We start from the raw sequence: 22,272 nt of genomic DNA, 5'->3' as shown, positions 1-22,272 counted from the left end.
ATGAAATGCAGCCAATTTGTGCACAAACCCAATACCTCTGCATCATGGAACCATTCTCACGCTTCTCCTTCCATGTAACAAGAGGCAAGAGCTACTACTAGTACTCCCAATGACCAAAGAAAAAGTGAGCTTAAGTAGACTGGTCTTGGTCCTCGTGGGGGATTTTTTTTGGCATTTAGCATTATTTTTGGAACATTTTAATTAGTAAGGTGTCAATTTTGCAAACTATTAGCAAACTAACATCTCGAGGCTCTAAAACTCAAGTTCAATAAGGAACTCATGTCTCTAAAACTTGAGTTTCAAGTGGTGGTAATCTGATGTGAAAGAAAAAATCCACTTGGAACTCGAGTATTTAAAACTTGAGTTCCAGCTATTTTCCACATCTTCTTCTTCTTCTTCTTCTTCTTCTATAGAACTCACGTCTCATGTGGAAACATTGGTGTGCCAATATTGGAACTCGAGTCTTAAATCTTCAAGTTTTGTCACCAAATTTGAGTTACTAAGACTCGAGATGCTAATTTATAAAATAGTTTCAAAAACTTAACAACTAATAAAATTGTTAGAAAAAATTGATGCTAAATGCCAAAAATTTCCCTCTTGGAGGGTATGCTGAAAGAAGAGAGAGAAGAAGACAGATGAGATTAGGAGAAGGGTAGAGACTGAGAGGAGAGTACTAGACTTTGAAAAGAAAAGGTGATAAGTAATCACGTGGGTGCATGGGAATCGTGGGATACTTCTTGGAAGTATCTTCTGTTAGAAATGCTACACATCTCTATTTATTTACCCAAAAAAAAAACCAAATTATTTTTGCTTTTAATTAACTAATGTTAGTAATCGGATCAGTTTATTGGAAAAAAAAAATCAGTTTATTAGAAAATTGATTGAAACTTAAAACTCTACATTAAATTCAGTAAGGACGGTGCAATTAATAATTCAACGATAGAGCTTATGGAAAAGAAAGGTTAAAATATTGGTGGCAGAGAGAGATAAGAGAAAGAAGTCAGACTCCTAGTAATACCATTTATTAGTCTACTATCTCAGATATGTTGAGTTCTTGGAGGTATTGGATAGACATGTTTAGGTCCTTTAATCTCAGTCTAATCTTAATTATGTATAAATAAAATAAAATGAACAATGTATACAATCGGTAACTTGACAAAAACCAAATCATCTTTTTGAAAAGTGATCTCAAAAGCTATGGTATGGTTTCGTTGCCTTTCTAATTTCGATGGGTTTCCACTCCATCGGATTACTTTTTATTTTGATTCCAATTCATCTTTTCATTTTTTTTTTTTTTGTATGGTGGAAGTGACTAAAAATGTGTTATTAATCAAAATACTTTTCTTAAGGGGAAAAATTGGAAGATCATTCAAGAAATTAAACATTATTAATCAATCTCAACCATTTTTTAAGCTTAATTTTTATCCATTTCTACATTGTAGCGTTGTTGTTTGTGTTTGGGATCTGGTATATGACCAAGTATGAACTAGTCAGAATCTCATAATTGTTAATTGGTTAAAGGAAGCTTCAAGAAAAAGATGGAAGATTTAGATGAAGACGTAGAATTTAAAAATCAAATAAATACCATATATTGCACTTTTAAGTTCTAACTAAAATTGGAGAGAAATAAAGGATTTAATTGGAGAAGATCCTTAATAGATAATGACAAATCTGGATTTTTTTTCTTTCTTTCCTTGTCCTTTTTGAATAAAACTTCAAGGCTTTAGTATTAGGTTTCATACACACATTTTGAATAAAACTTCTGAGGTTTTGGGATTAGGTTTTATATACGCACAAACACACAGGTATCTTATCTATGGCCAATTATACAATAAAGGAATGTTTCATGGTTGACATAATTGCAAATTTAATATGTTTCGGGTTTACAGTAAGGACTATAAATAACCCGAACTATGTATGAAAAACTTGAGTTATTCAAAAAAGATTTATTTATGTTCATTTCTTAACAAACAAGCCATCTCTATCACAAAGACTTGACTATTGAATGAACTAAACTCCAAGATAACATACATTAGTGAACATGATACTCTATTTAACATAGTACTAAATGTTTAAGGGGAAAAATGTGGATATAAAATTCAAGATACAGCCAAAAAAGAAGTCTATACTGCTGTCACAAACAAAATACAAATACTGTAGTAGTTTCTCTGTACGCATATTGATGATGCATAAACTTTTGACAATGTACTCAATTGGTCCAGGGACCAGGAATGAAAGAATCAGCAGTCAAAAGAGTTGGATTTTACTAAACCAATCAGAGTTTCAGCATGTCATCCCAATTTCATACACAAATGAATCTTAAAGAACCTTAAATTGGCTATTTTATTATAAGAACAAGAAGTTCTAATAGCCAGAATAGCTGCTAAGGGAAACAAATAAATAAAATCATAACATACAAAACTACAAGATGTATAACCAGTTTAACAGAGCTATACAATGAATCTCCAATGTGATTCATAACTGCTGGGTGGCCACACATTTTGGTTTCAAGACACAGATCTCCTTCCTTCAGGATCTTCAGAAATTCATGACGGCTTGAGCCCTCTCAAGGAGGCAGCGAAAATCTGAAAAAAATCATGTAAAGCAATTTAGTAAAACATGAGGTATACATGGTTTCATTTGCTTCAAAAGACCAATACATAAAACAGAAACGAAAATGGTATCAATTGTGGCATTTCTCTCTCTCTCTCTCTCTCTCTCTCTCTCTCTCTCTCTCTATATATATATATATATATATATATATATATATTTTTTTTTTTTTTTTTTGGTGATGCATCGCGCATCATTAGCCATAGAGATCCAATCTTACACTCAATTAAACCTCATAAAACAAATAATAAATTAAATGAGTTCCGGGTTCTTTTTTTTTAGTCAAACCGTAATGAGCAATGCACTTTATAATCTACAGAGGCATAATTCATGTTCAGTACAGTTTACAATAATATCAAAACCCAGCATCCATATAAAATGGATGTGAGCAAATGCTGGATGCATTTGGAAATGCACCAAATTTCATAAAGTTCTAACAGAGCATTGGTTAAAAATGATTTCAATTGGAAACTTGAACAAGCTTGGGTGGAACCTTAGAAGTACAAAAGATCTAGGAAGCAACAACACTTCATTTAGAGTCCCATATTTGTATCATATCCGTGTCATACCCATGTCGTGTCGTTATGTCATACCCGTACCTGTGTCCGTGCTTCCTAGCACAAGATGCAGCCACAAAGCCAGAAGCTTATAATAGATGTAGTTTAAGTGGGCATGTCAGATGGTCTAAGCAGGCTTCCTAGACAAAAAAAACTCTTATGAAAATGAAGAGTTTGGTGATTGATTTAGAACTAGCTTTTGTGAAAAGACTTTCATACAAGTCTAATGTGTAAATTTGAAGGTAGTTTTTGATATCACTCTGCAGGAAGCAAGTCTGCCCACTTAACTACATGACATTGTTGTTTGTGATTATGTAGACAAATTGGTAGGTATTAATACTAAAATGTCAAAATGCTTCTAAATGATATTGAGAACACTAGAACCTCAAAAATATATTTTGATAAATAATAATACTTATCAAAAAGAGGAAAATCTTATGTACACAATAAACATACACAAATCTCTCCTAAAGACTTACAAAGAGGAAAAAAAAATCAACTCTACAAAAAAGGCAGCCCATAAAATCTACAAGGCAATGCCTTTCAAGGGATCCAAGGATCTGAGACCACTCAAACAAAGATCTTGAAAAATAATATTTCAGCTCCATAACTGAAATCACAACAATATAGAAAGTGCAGTTATTCATTTCCCTCTATTATGCCCACTGCCAACATAAGACACAGTAGAGCTAACTTCCAAACAATTGAGTTGTCATGATTACAAGCATAAATTGTCCACCCAAATAGAACAAAACGTTCCCAAACATCACCTATTGAACCCCAAAAACCTTTTGTGACAGAAAAGACTGCATGCATGATTGTGACAGAAAAACCTTTTTTTACCCCGTCCTGATACACTGAAAAGACTGCATGCATGATTAATTCCAACTACCTTCATAATCCAGTGTCCCCACTATTCTGCATATCCCAAACAAATGACTGGTCTCAAAAAAATCCCCCCCCCCCACCCCAAAAAAAAAAAAAAAATCCATCAAACTTTTGTTTTTGTTTCTTGTGTACACCATCCACTATTCAGATTGTGAATGTTGTTCAATATGGTGGAATATTAGGTCTCTGACACTGATGTAATCAAGCAACCACCTGTCCCCCACAGAAAGATTTAATTATACTAGAAATATATTCAGAGATAGGTGAAATCTTTGTCTTAGAAGAACTTTTCTAATACATAATTCACTAAATTATTTGGAAGGCTTTCTCCAATATGAGATTTACATTTGTTTAATGGAGATGTTTTCTCTTATATGTTACTAAGCGATTGGTGTAATCTTTATTTGAGATCTCTAATATCTCCCTAACACTCATGGAATGGTCAAACTCAGTCTGTCATAGAACCCAAACAATAAATATTCTTCTCGAAACGGTGAAAGAGTTAGTATCAAACACAAATGGGTAATTATTCAATGTCAAAAAGCTGACAGTCAATAACTAATTCTCACTAACCCACCTACACTGGATCTATAATCAGAAATTGCTACCAAAGAATCTCCAAAAGGAATCATTGATAGGTATTTCACAATTTTAGGTTTCAGATGATACCACATACTACAAGCAGCTCAAAGAGATACAAAGCAATGGGTAAAATTGAGTCTATTTACCCTAGTACAGAGTGGGAGACATGTAAGGGGTTTTGAATTTTTTATGCTACTCTCAACAGAAATAAACACTCTCTTAAGGGTACATGTCACCACGAATTTTGATGCTACTCTCAATATAGAGAAACACTCTCCCATGAGCTTTCTGCTTCTTGTCTGGCTGAAGCCTTTTTGGGAAGGGCAGTCTTTGACTTTGTGGCCCACCTTGCCACACCCAAAACAGGCTCAATTTTTCCAGTGACAGGGTTGGCCCCCATGATTCTTGCCACAAACATAGGCAAGCTTCAACAGTTTTCAGAAGTGGTGCTCTCAGCTTAGACCCCGCTGAATTTTGCCTCTTGAATAATTCCTGCATTTGCCTTCCCTTTTTGTGGTCCTAGTCTACGAAAAATTATATCTTGTACCCGGCATATATGCCGGGTACACGATATACCACCTCCTAGTCTACACCGTCTTTTCTGTTATTGTACTTTCTGATATTTTTCAATGTCCCTCTCCACCATCAAAGCCACGTTCCATACCTCAGCACAAGTTCTCAGCACGGGGGAGATATGGCCTGATGCTAGGTTTTAACCCCCTCTCAAACATTCTGGCTAACCATTCATCATCCATCACCCTGTGATCAGCACAATGGACCAAATTTAAAAATTTTGGCATCATACTGATGTACTTTCATGATCCCCTGTACTAGCTACATGAACTTGGCCTTTTTCTGCTCTTGCACAGTCTGAGGAAAGTGCCTATCATAGAAAGCATCCACAAATAAGGCCCAAGTCATAGGCTCATCATCCTTAAAGGTCATAGCCCCCTGGGTCATATTCCACAAACAATCAGCTTCAGCTTTCAGCATGAAAGTGGCAAAAAAGATTTTCTGCTCATCAGTACACCTCAGCACTTAAAATATTTTCTCTATCTTTTGAATCCATTCATAAGCCTCCAAAGGATCAGGGGCACCCTTAAAAGCAGGAGGGCTTAGATCCATGAACTATTCTGACTGTTCAATGCTTCGGCCTCTTCCTTGCTAAGGTTTCTCCTAACCCTAATATAATGTTTAATGGCTTCCGTTAGGCTCTCAATGACCTTTTTTATAAGATTCCTCAATGACTACAGGCTGAGTGGTAGCTGTTGTAGACCTAACAAGTGGCTCCTATAACCAAAATAAATAAATAAAATGCCTTAAAACCATCAACAAAATACAATATAGATCTAACCTTTGACTTACTATGCAACACCATACAACAGTACATAACTTAACGCTCTAACCAAATTCCATAATCCTAAGCCTAACACAGATAATCTGCAGAATCATAGCCTACAGAATCATAAACCTAAGCTCAATTAGTCTCAAGAATTGAACCCATGCTTTCATATCACTACTGTCATGAACCAGACCCAATTCAAGTGAATTTCGGTACAAAGCTTTTTGAAAGCATATCTTCTCCACAAAAGACTTCCTAATTCAACTAGAAACAAACACGACCTAACTATCCTCAGTCCCAGGCCTAAAACTCAATGGTATGGACACCCACTAAGTCAGAAACAGAATCTAGACATATGTTCCATCTGATTCTGTATTGTACTTGAACTGAACATATTCTTACACAGTACGTATCAAATCCTTAAATCAGTCACACATGGACTACTGGTTTCATCAGTGGATAAAATGCAGATCAGTAATGCTTCACTATCTACTCAAGGATCTAGACCTAGGATCCAAAATGTTCAATCAGAATCACACACAGGATCCCAATCAAATCAGACACAGACCTAGCAATAAGAATTATATGAACGATACTTGTTTAACTAGTCTTTGTGGTTAACTACCGATAGCCATGTTTTCATGCATGTTCATCTTTTTCCCAGTCACGCAGTTTAATGCTCATATTTTATAGCAACATACAAAAGAAAACCCCATAATGACAGCCAAAGAGAAGAAATTGCAGACCTTATGAGGTCCCCCACGTTCCACACCTGCAGGTGTCTTATTATGGCTACTACTTGCCTCACACTTAGGGAGGAAACTTTGCTCCTTGTCATTTGACACCAAAGTCCCATCATTAGATGATCTTTCATTAATATTAGTGTCTAGCATTGCATCCTCTTTCAATGATTTGCTTGTCGATTGATCAGTCCTTACAGTATCAGGTGCACCATTCGGGATCACCATTGAGAGATTTTCATCCTTTTTTGTGAACTGTGTAGCTGCTGCTCGTGCACCAGCTATGGCAGCACTGAGGCTTGATGATTTTTCTATGTCAGATGCTTTAGATTTAGGGAATTGCACAGAGATAGATCCTGGCTTCAGGGAAAATGGATCTCGTGGATTTGGAAGTGGAAATTTCACTGGCAGTGGACCTTCAACTGAAACAAGACCTCTAACTGCAGCCTCATATATCTATAACAGGTATTATAAGTTAGCTAATAGTCTCTCTTACAAAAGAAACCCACAGAGAGAGAGCATAGACAGTATCTGCAAAAATATACCTTCTTTTCCAAGTTATATACACGTTGGTATCCTCGCATCTCAAAAGGAATCAGCAATTTCTGCATTGTTTGTATAACAAAATCATTACTAAATATCATCAAAACAATCATAAATGTGTAGCGCTGTTAATGTTCACACCTGTGGCTGTTCACAAAGCCAACAAAAATCAGTCTGTCCTTCCAGCCTCACCTGTATGCAAACAAAAGTGAATACATTTTAGTCAACAAAGTCCAGGAAACCATATATGAAGGAAAAACTGAGAAAAAGTGGGTTGCCCACCCCTTCAGGTACCATCTCCCAGCTTGCTAGTTCTTCACCTCTAACACATCCAACCACTTCGATGCACCCTGAACCAAAGATGAAACCATCGAGTTTGTCAAAATATGTATTCTCAAGTGAAATTTCAACTTTATAGAAATCCAAGATGTTCTACTCAGAAATTCTAATTAGTAATGCCAAAAAACAAAACAAAAAATGAGGAAAAGAAGAAGCAAAAAAAACAGCTTAGAGAAAAGGCATTCAGAATGCAGTTGTGATAATAATTGTATCCCATAGAAACATAGAAGCATGTATTACAAAAATCCCAAATTCCGAATACCTAATAATCTTGAAATTGGATAATGCTCTGGAAACTTAAGATCAGTAATTCCATTCACTGCATAAATTTCCCTGTAGAAATCCTCCATTGCTTTGATTGTAGCCTCATCTGGAACCTTACTTGCAGCATGAATCCAAAGTCGGCCTTCAAAAATCAAGATTCTGAACTATTAGAAACATCATCAGAAAGTATAGAATGAAAGAAAACAAAATAATAATTAGAACTAGTAAATCAAATCAACATTAAGCATTTTTCTCCTCAGGAAAACAGTATGATAAATTGATAATTAAATCAGAAAAAATTAGAACATATGACAGTATCAATTGCTTCTCCTAAGAATGAATTATAGTAATATTATGGTGTTCAGATCCAATGCCTTTTTCTTATTTAAAATATAAATAATAGAAATTTGTATTACCAAAATGAGACAATTGAGTACACAAATATTAAAGAGTCCTATAAAGATTTACAATCTGAAATTCGTACAATCAATAAAATCAAACAACGAATAGAAGTGAAAGAATTATGAACAGAACAGATCCAATCATACAGCCCTCTCATAAAAGAACATTCAATGGGAAATCCATATGCTCCATCCCCTCAAATCTCCAACTGTTGTGTTCCTTTCAAATAGTTCAAATAAGGCACAATGGAATAGCCATCTTTTCTTTTTCTTTTTTTGATAAATAAAATATTTATCCAAATATTAACATTACTTTATTGACCAAACTTCCCATTCCAATATTCAAACAGCGCATAAACTGACTTAGCCATCACTCAGCCTCAAAATGGTGAAGCACAAAATATTTTAGGAAAACTTAACCTCAAAAAGAACTTTGCTTTAAGCAGCGTTACTATTTTTGCTAAATTAAGCACCTTTTTTGTTTTGGATAAATTAAGTAGCGTTTAGAAAATAGTCCGCATGACTTATACTGGTCACAGACTCACACTCACACCACACACCATCACAATGAAAATCAGTATGTCTTAACCATTCAAGAGATCTAAACAACAATACAAGCTACACTCCACTTCACCTTACACTTGGTTCAAGAAATAACACTAGAATACCACTTTTTCCATAAATTTCAAAACTCATCCATGATTCCAACAAAAACCCAAAAGAAAAAAACTCAAAGAAAGGGAGCCCAGCTGAGCAAAATCACTTTCCTTATCACTTCCCAAATGAAAATAGATGGAGAGAAAGAAAATACAATAACCAAGGTTTACTCTTTTTTTATCTAAGCAACCAAAACCAAACTTGAAAAAACAATAACTCAACTCCCAGAGCCAAAAAAAAAAAAAAAAACAACAACAACAACAAAAGGCGAAGTGGGTATGAAAAATTTTTGACTGAATTCATTCAAAGATTAAAGCATAGGGTATTACCTCTGATTGGAGAAGGCCATGACCTGCCTTCAATGCGTTTGATGCCATGAACAAGCAGTGAGGCCCAGGGCTGGTGCATTGTAAGACATGGGTTTCTGTAGTTCCCAGAAGGGTTTCCTCCTCCTCCTCCTCCTCCTCTCATCTTGCTGAAACCAATAACTCAAAAGTACAAACGCTGTTTGTTTCTCGAGAATTGATAGAAGACTATAGCATACTCAACTACTAATCTTTACCGTTTGATCTATGATTTGTGAAATTGATTATTGGATTAACTCGTAGGGAAACGCCTAATCCATTCAGCAAAAAAAAAAAAAAATGGAAACTGCTAATCCATTATTAAAAAGTTTTCTTTCTTTTTTTTTTTTTTTTTTTTAGCTTAGAGTACTAAAAAGTTCTTGACTTGACTTGGGTTCCAGGTTTTTTCGAATCAACACGTGGTTCACGAGGTTGTGTTTTTTTTTTTTTTTTTTTAACTATTTTAACTTAACAAGTAAAAAAACAAAACAAAAGAGTTCTTGACCAACAGGATTCAGACAACTAGAAGTTTTGCTTTGTTAATTTTAGTATTCATCATATGTTTCAGGACCATCATGTGAAAGTCAAACACCATATGACAGAAACTATTATTGAATCAAAGATTTTACGCTGAAGTAATAAGAATTTCGGTTTTGTTTATCTTCTATCTTTTTTTTATAATAAAATTTCTTTTTATTTTAATGAGAAATTGTTATGTCATCTATTGACTAAATAAAATGTGAATATTAAAATCTACTATCACCTGACATTGTATATCTAAAACAAAAGAACATATTCAGTTAAAAAAGTACTGAAGATAAGCCAAACCCAAAAAATTTATAGGAACAAATAAAAAAAAATTTAAAAAAATCTATGATTGTTTGTGCTCGGGTGGCTATCTATTATTTTTTTATATATAGATTTAAGTGGTAGCTCTCTAAGCTTTTTGGTTATATACTACATTTAGTTTCTTTAAGAACTTATTCCCTCTCTCAATGTGTGTCAAAAATACTTAGTATATTAAACATGAACTGCCAAGGCCAGAAGACAGGAGAGAGGAATTGATCCTATCAAGTTGAACAAAGCTGTCCATTGGCTTAAAAGATGGGAAATGGCATTTTCCCTCCTTGTACATAAAAGGAAAAAAAAAATTCTTAGTTCCATAATATATATTATGACTGCTGCTATGCTCCAATATGGGGTTGAATTAGGGTTAATCAATGGCTCATTAACATTTCAAGCATCACCTTCCACTATAATTCTTACTATTTTAAAAATTGGACCAAATTGGCCAATTCAACCAAAAACTAGTATTGGAATCTGATGATGCCAAGAAAATCAGTAGGTTGGATGCTTCGGACTTGAAAGGATTACTGGTTCTTTCTACGGCCTGAAAAAGAAAGAAAAGCGTATCAAAGGCGACCGGGGCTGCCGGCCAAAAATCCTCCGATGGTAAAGTTAGTTTTTCCTCTAAGTAATCTGAGTTCCAACTTTTTTGGAGTAATCAAATGAACATACCTTTGCCTTGTCTAAATCAGCCTTTATATAGTGCCTTCATAGACGGTTATCGAAATGGGAACCTCTCCTGGATTCGAGGCTCAAACGTAACTGCCATAACCGTCCAGGAGTTACATTTCTATTTCACAACGGATACATGACCGTTATGCGTGGGATAAGGGATTGTCACATTATATTCGGAGATTCTCCCAAGTGTGGTACCCTCGTTCTGAATTTCCTTCGTCGAGTGCACCTGCTGATTCCAAGTGTAAAATCCTAGTCCATGGATCTCCATGTGGACGAGTCCTCTTCAGGGTAAGCTGTGCGCACCCCACGGACGAGGGATGTAGCTTCGCTATCACCCTCTGGACGTCCTTGTTCGTTACCCTCGTCCTGAGGATAACTTCTGGACGGCTGCCGAGGTGATGACCGTCCACGGACGGTTTGGGTGGTTTGAGTGTTTTTCATCCCACATCAGTTGCCCCTCGTCCAGGAGTTATACGATGCATCAATAGATCTTAAAACGCACCACGTGTCGCACATCCATAGGAGGTTGGTCAACCGGTTTACTCCTCCGAGGCATGCGCCACGTGTCACCTTCTGATTAGGTCCGTCGTTGCGGTTACCGAGACTTTTCTGCTTATAAATAGTGGTTTCTCTCTCATGCCCCTCTCACTTTTTCAAATTTTCCGCTTTGACACTCTCGTCCGTCGATTCGTCTAAGAATATCCTCAGCGTCCTTAGTGTCCCTCATCTAGAGCCAGGTAATCTTTCTATACTCACTTTAGTTTTCCTTGTTAAGTGTTAGGGCGTTTTCAATGGCCTCCTGCTCGTCTAGCGACAGTGTGGTCAGGGCCATAGATGAGTATCACGACGACTCTAGTTATGACACCTCTAGTAACGCCAGTAGTAGTAGTGGTCACACAACTGAGGAATACACATCTGGTGTTCCTGGAATCCCTGTAGAAACTCTTCAAGAGAGTATTAGGACGAGGACAGCTTCTGGGGCTGACACCTCGACGAGCTCCCCGCCGTCCTCCCCTTTAGACGAACAGGAAACCGTGTATAGTTGTGCTCTAGAGGTTCCTTCCAGGACGGACGAGAGAAGGTTAGATTCCCTTAGGACTTGGTTTCAAATTCCTGATGATTTAAACCCTAGGCTAGCTGTCCGAGGTGAGTGGTGTTGTCAGCCTCGTTTTGGAATAGGTGTTTATGAAGCCTATTTGTTAGGGGGGCTTAGACTCCCTTTAAATGCCTTTGCTAGGGAATTACTAACTAGGTTGGGCTTGGGAGTGTATCAGCTTAACCCCAACGCATGGAGACTAGTGGTCTCCATGCAAGTCTTATGGATGGAGGTGTTTGACGGGAACCGTCCTATTACCGTGGACGAGTTCTTGTACTGCTATAAACCCTCCGAGATAAATCAATCTCGAGGCTTCCATCAGTTCACAGCCAGGGGCAATGACTGTAGACTGATTAAGTCTTTGCCCTCGTCTGACAGAAACTGGAAGACGGAGTTTTTCTTCGTCTCTGGTTTCTGGGCGGGGCATCCCGTTGAGATTGGTAGAGATTCATTTGCTCCTTATACTGGAGACATAGGGAACCTTCGTCCAGAAGGTATGTCACGTTCTTCTTTTTTGTTTCTTTTATATTATACTTTCTGTTTGGACGATGGTCTGACCTTAATTTGTTTCTTCCCTTTCCAGCCGTTGGACGACCCTCTTTGAGCAAGTTCCATCGTGACCGCGTCCACAGGGTCCGTCTACATCCTGAACGAGACTTCCACTCGTTAGTGACCCTTAAGCGTCTACACAAGTGGGGACTCGGCCCTGAACCGTCCGTCGACGCCTTAGCACACGAGCTAACCACCCGTAGACGTGAGTGTTGCACTTTAAGACATTTGTTTTATTATTATTTATATGTCTTTTCTAAAGTTTTTTTTTTTTTTTTTTTTTTTTAGGAATGGCAACCATGAAGGGAAACAAGGGGAAGGAAGTTGTCGACGAGGCAGCTAGATCTGAGCCTCAACCCCAACCTCGTCTTGTTTCTGGTGAGAAAAGGAAAAGCTTGTCCAAGCATGTGGACTTGACTAGCCTGCCAAGTCGTCGGGGGAAGAAAGCTAAGTCTGGGTCGTCCAGGCCTGAAACTGCTAGGCCTGAGCCTACTTCCCAACCGCCCGTCCTGGTCCTTGATGTTGACTCGTCCACGCCCCTAAGCGCCACTCCGTCCAAGTCCCCTGCTATTGACTCGTCCCAGCCCCCTCAAGGGATTTCTACTAACTTATTGGGGAACGAGGATCTGGCTTGGGAGCGTTTTCAAGAAGCTGTGAAAGGCGAGGACGTGGCTGCGTGCTACAACATGTCCTTGAAAGATTTCGAGCATTCTGGCGTCCACGATCTCTTCAAGGTGACTATCTTTGCCTCGTCTTGATTTGCCCATGTTTGCCCAATATTGTTTCTATCATTTAAACTTCCTTTTCTTTTATGTAGGCTATGTCCAAGTTCGTAGCTGCGTCCAGGCAGGCCACTGAGTTGGACAGGACGAGGATCCTTCTAGAGAAAAGAATAGAAGAGATCAAAAACGACTGTAGGACGTGGGCAGAGGTGGCGAACAAGGCCAAGGACGAGGTTGAGGAGTTCAAGGTTTTGGTGGGGGAGCTGAAGTCTGACACTGCCAAGAAGGACGAGCGTCTTGAACTTCTTCAAAAGGAAAATGACGAGTTGAGCCAACTTCTGAAGAAAGCTAAAGACGAGGCGGTGGAGGAGTTCAAGGCGTCCAAGGAGTTTACTGACCTGATGGACACGAACTATGCAGCAGGGTTTGAGGACTTTAGGATGGACGCTATGGACAGCTTTCCAGAAGTTGACTTTAGCGTCATCAAACTCAACCTTGCTGCTGCTACAAGTTCTCTCGTCCACACAGGTTCAGACGATGTCAACGTTGAGGACGACGCTTCCACCAGACCAGCCCAGGACGACCCTAATGCTGATGCCCCTTCCCCTTGAAGAAGTTATTGTTGTCTAGCTTTCTTCTTTTCTCTTTTATCTTATTTAAAATGTATCTGAGAATTTGAAATGTTATTCGAGTACAATTTTCCTCGTCTAGAGTATTCTAGACGAGCTTATGAACAATGTATTTTACTGTTTACTTTATAAGGGTTTTTGGACGGTGGCCGTCTACCCTTTTCAAGTTAAAGAATATCCTTTTTTGTTTGTCATAATTTATTTCATTGTCCTTTAAACTACGCTCTAAGTGTTGAGTGACCGTCTACAATCTTTCTATGGACGACCCACTTAGGACTGATGACGACTGCATTACTTTGGCCCGTCCCTTAGGCAATTTTTATTCGCTTTCTCGTAAGCAGTTTATAATGTTATGTCTTCTCGTCTTGACGAGTGTTCGTCTCTGGAATGTTATATCTTAAGGCTTACTTTTCCTTCTTAGACGAGTGGGCCTTGGCCTTTCTCTCTTGCTTTATCCTTTTTAAAGGAAAGCGTTGGACGAGAAGGCCTTAGCATTTTTTTCTTTGCCTTATCCTTATTTAAAGGAAAGTTTTGGACGAGAAGGCCTTAGCATTTTTTCTTTGCCTTATCCTTATTTAAAGGAAAGTTTTGGACGAGAAGGCCTTAGCATTTTTTTCTTTGCCTTATCCTTATTTAAAGGAAAGTTTTGGACGAGAAGGCCTTAGCATTTTTTTCTTTGCCTTATCCTTATTTAAAGGAAATCTTTGCCTTCGTCCCGAGATTTTATTTGTCTAAGGCTTTTGCCTCGTCCGTGGATATTATCAAGGAAACTGGAATTCAAGTACATAAGAAATCCAAACCATATTATTACATGAACCTTGTTCACAAACTTGGCACGCGCTTATGAGCTAGTGCCTTATTAAGATATCAAGTACATAGCATCATCTTTCATAAGCTAGTCTGTAAGTAGTGCAGAAGTTTAAGAACTAGTGCACTTTTATTCATAACACACCATAATAGTAGTAAAAGCACAAGTAAATAGAAGCAAACAAGCAAATCACAACTGAAATTTTGCCACTGACTTCCCTCGTCCCCGCTCATCACTGATAGTACCTTCGCAGATGTTCCACGTTCCAAGGATGCCCTAACTTCCGCCCGTCCAGGGCTTCCAGGTAGTAGGACCCCTGCCTTTTGCAGTTGATTACCCTGTAGGGTCCTTCCCAATTGGGTCCCAGTTTTCCATGTGCTGGGTTCCTAGTCGCCAAGGAGACCCTTTTGAGGACAAGGTCCCTCATACCGAACCGTCTGGGCTTAACCATGGCATCATGCTGTCTGACCATGAGATTTTTGTACCTTGCCGTCCTTTGTTCCGCATCCATTCTTACCTCATCGATAAGATCGAGGTCGAGGCGAAGTTGTTCCCCGTTGTCTTTCTCCTGGTACTCCATCACTCGATGACTTGCCATGTGGACCTCCGCTGGTATGACAGCTTCACTCCCATAGGCTAGTTTGAACGGGGTCTCTCCTGTTGGAGTTTGTGCGGTCGTCCTATAGGCCCAAAGAACACCCGGTAGCTCGTCTGGCCATATCCCTTTTGCCCCCTCAAGCCGAGTCTTGATGATTTTCAGCAGGGATCGGTTTGCTACTTCTGCTTGCCCATTTGCCTGTGGATGGGAGGGTGAAGAGTAGTGATTCTTGATACCAAAATGATTGCAGAAGTCCCTGAAGGGTGCGTTGTCAAATTGACGCCCGTTGTCAGATACTAATACCCTGGGTACTCCGAACCTGCATAGGATGTTCTTCCATACGAAATTTTTCACGTTCTGTTGAGTGATTGCTGCAAGAGGCTCGGCTTCTACCCACTTGGTAAAGTAATCTATTCCTACCACCAAAAACTTCATTTGCCGGACTCCTATGGGAAAAGGACCTAGGATATCCAGTCCCCACTGTGCGAAGGGCCATGGGGCCGTCATTGGGGTCTGATACTCGGACGGCTGTCTGGGCACATTGCTATAACGCTGGCATTGATCACATACCTTGACATAGGATTTAGCGTCTACCTGCATTCTTGGCCAATAGTAGCCGGCACGGACGATCTTATGGACAAGGGATCTTGCCCCTGAATGATTTCCACACGATCCTTCATGAACTTCCCTCAGAACATAGTTTGACTCGTCAGGAGCCAGACATCTTAAGTAGGGTTGAGAAAAGCCTCGCTTGTACAACACCTCATTTATGATGACATACTTGGCCGACCTGACCCTTAACTTTCTCGCTTCATCCTTGTCTTCTGGAAGCCTCCCCTCTTTGAGATAGATTATTATTGGACTCATCCAATTTTCTCCTCCTCCTATCTGCTGTATGTCAGGGATGTCTATGCTCGGCATGTACTGAACGTCGTCAAACTCGTCTATGACTCCTGCCGAGGCGGCTTTTGCCAAGGCGTCTGCTTCAGCGTTCTCCTCCCTGGGAAGTTGAATAAAACTTATAGTTGAAAATTTCCGGGCAAGGCGTTTCACTTTGTTAAGGTACTTCTTCATTCGATCTTCTTTGACATCACACATCCCATTTACTTGGTTAATGACCAGTTGAGAGTCTCCTCTGATTGTTAACGACTCCGCCCCTAAGGACTTGGCCAATTCCAACCCCTTGAGTAGAGCCTCATACTCAGCCTCGTTGTTGGTAGTCGGATACTGCAGACGGGTCGCATACTCCAGCTTGTCACCCTCAGGGGACTTCAGTACAATTCCAATCCCTCATGCATACATTGTGGACGATCCGTCTACATTTACCACCCACATTTCATTTCCTTCATCCTTGGTCAGGTCGTCCTGACTGGGGGTAAATTCTGCAATGAAATCTACCAACGCTTGCACTTTTATTGTGCTCCTCGGGAGGTACCTGACATCGAACTCGCTGAGCTCAACGGCCCACTGTACCAGCCGTCCAGCAGCTTCCAACCTGCTCATCGCCTTTTTTATGGGATGGTCTGTTAGGACGTTGATGATGTGTGCCTGAAAATAATGTCTCAGTTTCCTAGAAGCCGTGACTAACGCGAAGGCTAGTTTCTCCATCATCGGGTATCGTCCTTCTGCCCCTCTCATCGCGTGGCTTGTGTAATAGACCGGCCTCTGGACTCTTCCCTCTTCTCTGATCAACGCTGAGCTTACTGCGTGTGGGGACACTGCCAAGTACAAGTACAACTCTTCCCCAGGTGTAGACGGACTCAACAATGGGGCCATTATTAGATACGCCTTCAGGTCTTGGAAGGCCTTTTGACACTCGTCCGTCCATTCAAAAGCCTTCCTGAGGACCTTAAAGAAAGGTAAACATTTGTCAGTAGCTTTCGATACAAACCTGTTGAGGGCGGCGACTCGTCCAGTAAGAGACTGGACTTCCTTGATATTTCTCGGTGGCTCCATGTTCAGTATCGCCTGGATTTTATCCAGATTCGCCTCAATTCCCCTGTGCGACACCATAAACCCCAAGAACTTACCCGACGAAACTCCGAAAGCACACTTGCTCGGATTTAACTTCATGTGGTACCGTCGCAAGGTGTCAAAAGTCTCTTGAAGGTCTTCAAGATGTTTATCCTCGTCCTGGCTCTTCACCAGCATGTTGTCCACATAAACCTCCACATTTCGCCCGATTTGAGGACGGAACATATGGTTAACCAGCCTTTAGTAGGTCGCCCCTGCATTTTTCAAACCGAAGGGCATAACCTTGTAGCAATACAACCCTTGGCTTGTGATGAATGAGGTCTTCTCCTGATCCGCTTCATTCATCTGAATCTGGTTGTACCCTGAGAAAGCGTCCATGAAGCTAAGTATCTTGTGACCTGCCGTCGAGTCCACTAACTGGTCAATGCGTGGCAATGGGTAGCTATCCTTGGGGCAAGCTTTGTTGAGATCAGTGAAGTCCACGCACATACGCCACTTGCCATTGGCTTTTCTGACCATGACTACATTCGCCAACCAGTCTGGGTAGTGAACTTCTCGGATAAACTTCGCGGCGACCAACTTCTGCACCTCTTCCTTAACGGCATTATCTCGCTCGGGAGCAAAAACTCTTCTCTTCTGACGCACTGGTTTCGAATAGGGACACACATTCAGGCTGTGGGTAATGACGTTTGGATCAATTCCAGGCATGTCCTCATGACTCCATGCGAAGACATCAAGGTTTTTCCTCAGAAACCGGACCAAAGCGTGCTTCGCCCCCTCTTCCATGCTCGCCCCAACTCTGGTAGACTTCTCGGGCTGGTCATCATCCAAAGGGACGTCCTCTAATGCTTCAGTGGGCTCAGCCACAACCCTTTTTCCGTCTATGCTCATCGTCTGCATATGCTCGTCCATGGCCAGCATGGCTAGGTAGCATTCTCTGGCAGCCAACTGGTCTCCTTGTACCTGGCCTACTCCGTGCTCGGTCGGGAATTTAATGGACAAGTGGTAGGTAGAGGTTACCGCTTTCCAGCTGTTCAAAGTTGGCCTTCCAATTATTGCATTGTATGACGATGCACAATCAACAACAAGGAAATTCACCTCTTTGGTTATCTGCTGCGGATACGTCCCGACGACTACTGGCAACATGATGGTGCCCACAGGTTGCACCTTCATTCCTCCGAATCCTACCAACGACGAGTTCACTGGTCGAAGCCGATCTCGTCCTAGCTTCATCTGTTGGAACGCGGGGTAGTAGAGAATGTCTGCAGAGCTGCCATTGTCTATCAATACCCTCCTGGTCATGTAGTCAGAGATGAGTAAGGTGATGACTATCGCGTCATCGTGTGGATGGTGAATTCGTCCTGTCTCCTCGTCCGTGAAAGTAACAGCCTGTTGGTCTACCTCCCTCGTCCCAGTAGGTCGTCTAGACTGTTGGATGTTCTGCACCACCCTCAGGTACGTCTTCCTTGATTTGGACGACTGCACCGTCGAGCTTCCTCCTATAATTACCCTTATTTCTCCTAGTGGGGGGCGTGATGATTCTTCCACCTTAGCCTTCATTTTCTCATCTCTCTGGTCTCGTCCAAGGAAGTTCCTCAATTTCCCCTGTCTAATGAGATTTTCTATCTGTTGCTTCAAGTCAAAGCACTCGTCTGTATCATGCCCGTGGTCCCTATGAAAACGGCAGTACTTGCTCCTATTACGCTTGTTGGGGTCTTCCTTCATTTTGTCTGGCCACTTCAAGGACGGATCATCCTTGATCTGCATAAGGACCTGCTCTAACGGCATAGTCAGGGGCGTGTATTGCTGATTCCTTGCAGAGGAACTGGCCTTCTTACCATCCTTATCTTTTCTCTCGTCTACCCGAACCTTCTTCGGACGAGGTCCCTGGTCCCGGTAGCGATGGTGGCCCACCTCCGAGCGCTCTGCCCTTTTTCTTTTCTTGGCTATGATGGCGTCTTCGGCATTCATAAAATTCTGGGCTGAATGGACAAGCTCGGCCATAGTCTGCGGTTCCTGCTCGTAGAGCTTATGAATAAATAAGTCAGAATTGACCCCATTGTGGAAAGCGGCTAGCAATAGCTTGTCATCCATCTCGTCCACCGTTAAGGCTTCTCTGTTAAAACGGGTGATAAAAGATCGCAAACTCTCATTGTCCCCTTGCTCTATGGTCAGCAGGCTAGAGGAGGAACGCTTGTGACGCTGTCCTCCAATGAAGTTGTTGACAAACAGCTTACTCAGTTCTTCAAATGATCCCACTGAGTTTGGGGGAATCTTGCTGAACCACACTCGCGCTGATCCCTTGAGTGTGGTGGGAAAAGCTCTGCACATGATCTCGTCTGGGACCCGCTGCAGGTGCATGGTCGTCTTGAAAGTTGCAATGTGATCGCAGGGGTCGCGATTTCCATCGTACGAGTCTAGAGAAGGCATTTTGAACTTCGGGGGTAGAGGGTGGCCGCTGATGGAGGCTGTGAAAGGGGAGTCCGTTCGGTGGACCATATCATCTACTGGGTTTGCTCGCCTCATGTTTTCCCTCATTTCATCCATGGCTTTTCTCATCTGGTCCATTTCTTTTTCCAAGTGCGGCACCCTTCTTGAAGCGGTACCCCTTGTTTGATCTTCGGACTCTACATTCTCTCCTCCTTCCTGACTTGGGGCCCTTCCCTCCATGTGTCCTTGACACTGCCTCCTGAAGTTGATCTCCTTATTCAATTCCTGGTTCTGACGCGTCAGTTCTGCCATAGCGGCAGCCATGGATTGTATGTGCTGCATAGAAGGCGGTTGCACTACAGGTGCTGATCTGCGATCACGAAGGGGATTGCTGGAAGCATCCCTACTCTCCTGGTGGCCTGGGCTGGTAGCCCTTGATCTTGTTCGAACCATTCAACCTTTTGTCTGGGATAGAATAACAAGTTTACTTTCCCACAGACGGCGCCAACTGATGATGCCAAGAAAATCAGTAGGTTGGATGCTTCGGACTTGAAAGGACTACTGGTTCTTTCTACGGCCTGAAAAAGAAAGAAAAGCGTATCAAAGGCGACCGGGGCTGCCGGCCAAAAATCCTCCGATGGTAAAGTTAGTTTTTCCTCTAAGTAATCTGAGTTCCAACTTTTTTGGAGTAATCAAATGAACATACCTTTGCCTTGTCTGAATCAGCCTTTATATAGTGCCTTCATAGACGGTTATCGAAATGGGAACCTCTCCTGGATTCGAGGCTCAAACGTAACTGCCATAACCGTCCAGGAGTTACATTTCTATTTCACAACGGATACATGACCGTTATGCGTGGGATAAGGGATTGTCACATTATATTCGGAGATTCTCCCAAGTGTGGTACCCTCGTCCTGAATTTCCTTCGTCGAGTGCACCTGCTGATTCCAAGTGTAAAATCCTAGTCCATGGATCTCCATGTGGACGAGTCCTCTTCAGGGTAAGCTGTGCGCACCCCACGGACGAGGGATGTAGCTTCGCTATCACCCTCTGGACGTCCTTGTTCGTTACCCTCGTCCTGAGGATAACTTCTGGACGGCTGCCGAGGTGATGACCGTCCACGGACGGTTTGGGTGGTTTGAGTGTTTTTCATCCCACATCAGAATCAATCTGATAAAAACTAGTAGGAGTGTGCATAGATTAGGTTGGCTCGAGCTGAAGAGTATTTTACAACCTAACCCACCATGGTGGGTTAAAAAAAATCCCACCCAACTTTACTCAACCCACTTGAATTGGGTTGGGTTGGATTTAAACCATGGGATGGACAATTTTTTTATTATTATTATTATTATTGTAAGGACTCAATTTGGTACTCAAACCCAAACGGAAAAAGGATCTAGGTCCAAAGAGCCCAATACAATTAATTTGTAGAGAGTGAGCTAGAAAACTAGGCTTTAATGAATTAGATAGTGATTGCAGCAAGCCCTAATGATAAGAAAACAAGAATAAACTAGTTCTACTTAAAGAAAATCGTCATCAGCAATATTCGAGGAGACTAGTTCTTGTATAGATATCTTTAGAATTTGGTTACAAGTCCAGTTCTTATGGACAAAGTCTTTTTTCTCTCTAATCCCTCCTCCACCTTGCAAGGGGCTTCTTTCTCTATTATATATCCCGTCCTTCTTCATCTCAATCGTCCGCGTGTAGGTCAAGTTGTTGGCTTAGATCATTGTCCAATCAGCACATTTTTGAAGTCTTTGGGAGTAGTTGTAAGGCTGTTGGCCATTGTTTAGGTATCACTTCCACATTAATGTGGTCAAAGGGTTAGCTTCAAAGTATTCAATGCAGTGGTAGCAGCTTTCCCTTAAATATTTCTTAGCTTTCCTTCGTCCTATACTTCCCTAATGTTTATCATTATCAATAGAACCTTCCAAAGCATTGCCCTCAAGGGTGGACCAATCCTTTTGACCTTTGCTTTGCTTAGCCGAGGAGGAATTTCTCTTCGGACTACTTTCTCAAACCTTCACAATCATAGTTTACTTGTGGAACCCTGACTCTTACGTCTTCCCTATCTTTTGTCTATCCTTGGGCCACTAAGCATCCTCGGACAAGGCCCACGACCCAATATATATTGTTGGGCCCTTTACCCCTACAATTATTATTCTTATTGTTATTATTATTATTATTATTATTAAATTGAACAGTAGAACAACATCACTACAAATAAAAGCAAATTAATAACTACATAATCATGAACATAACATCAAACAAAACAAAAACTATATGAAAACTTAGGATTTGGGTTTTATTTAGGAAGATGGGCAAAAAATTAAATAACAAAATTGTATGATCTATTTTTAAAATTTTAAATATATATATATATATATATATGTTAAAATTTATGTGGGTCGGGTCAAGTTATATGGATTTGTGAATCTTATAAATTAAACTCCACCCAACCCACTTTTAAAAAAAGAAAGAAAGAAAAAAAAAATTCATAACCCTTCATCTTATGCTTCCCTAATGTTTATCTTTATCAATAGAACCTTCCAAAGTGTTGCCCTCGAGGGCAGACCAATCCTTTTGACCTTTGCTTTGCTTAGCCAAGGAGGAATTTCTCCTCGAACTACCTTCCCAAACCTTCACAATCATAGTTTACTCGTGGAACCCTTACT

At 40.7% G+C, this 22,272-nt stretch overlaps 2 protein-coding genes across 3 annotated transcripts; one reads left to right on the top strand and one right to left on the bottom strand.

Annotated features, from left to right (window-relative positions):
* Positions 1–2,105: 2,105 nt before the first annotated feature.
* On the bottom strand, positions 2,106–9,549 carry LOC142629878 (uncharacterized). 2 transcript variants are annotated; one of them, XM_075803927.1, is made up of 7 exons: positions 9,253–9,549; positions 7,864–8,007; positions 7,545–7,612; positions 7,404–7,454; positions 7,265–7,324; positions 6,726–7,175; positions 2,106–2,585 (listed from the first exon to the last, which is right to left on the bottom strand). In XM_075803927.1, the coding sequence occupies exons 1-7, from the start codon at positions 9,392–9,394 to the stop codon at positions 2,547–2,549; spliced, it is 954 nt and encodes a 317-aa protein (XP_075660042.1). In that variant the 5' UTR covers positions 9,395–9,549; the 3' UTR covers positions 2,106–2,546. The 2 variants fall into 2 exon arrangements, with proteins under 2 accessions (XP_075660042.1, XP_075660043.1); XM_075803928.1 differs by having other exon boundaries at positions 7,864–8,024; positions 9,253–9,420.
* Positions 9,550–12,704: 3,155 nt separating this feature from the next.
* LOC142626798 (uncharacterized) lies at positions 12,705–13,800 on the top strand. The gene is made up of 2 exons (XM_075800515.1): positions 12,705–13,170; positions 13,254–13,800. The coding sequence occupies exons 1-2, from the start codon at positions 12,727–12,729 to the stop codon at positions 13,767–13,769; spliced, it is 960 nt and encodes a 319-aa protein (XP_075656630.1). The 5' UTR covers positions 12,705–12,726; the 3' UTR covers positions 13,770–13,800.
* The last annotated feature ends 8,472 nt before the right edge of the window (positions 13,801–22,272 follow it).

This window comes from Castanea sativa, chromosome 3, assembly GCF_040712315.1.
Source record: "Castanea sativa cultivar Marrone di Chiusa Pesio chromosome 3, ASM4071231v1".
In the NCBI taxonomy this organism is placed as follows: Eukaryota; Viridiplantae; Streptophyta; class Magnoliopsida; order Fagales; family Fagaceae; genus Castanea; species Castanea sativa.
The sequence above is the reverse complement of the archived record's forward strand: the minus strand, read 5'-3'. Positions and strand labels throughout refer to the sequence as shown.

What these genes read in the sequence shown, in the direction of transcription:
- LOC142629878 (XM_075803927.1), bottom strand. Translation starts at nt 9,394, where the DNA reads ATGAGAGGAGGAGGAGGAGGAGGAGGAAACCCTTCTGGGAACTACAGA. An exon ending in ATGGCCTTCTCCAATCAGAG is followed by an intron (nt 8,008 to 9,252) that starts GTAATACCCTAT and finishes TGATTTTTGAAG; the next exon opens with GCCGACTTTGGATTCATGCT. An exon ending in TATATAACTTGGAAAAGAAG is followed by an intron (nt 7,176 to 7,264) that starts GTATATTTTTGC and finishes TACCTGTTATAG; the next exon opens with ATATATGAGGCTGCAGTTAG.
- LOC142626798 (XM_075800515.1), top strand. Translation starts at nt 12,727, where the DNA reads ATGGCAACCATGAAGGGAAACAAGGGGAAGGAAGTTGTCGACGAGGCA. An exon ending in GCGTCCACGATCTCTTCAAG is followed by an intron (nt 13,171 to 13,253) that starts GTGACTATCTTT and finishes TCTTTTATGTAG; the next exon opens with GCTATGTCCAAGTTCGTAGC.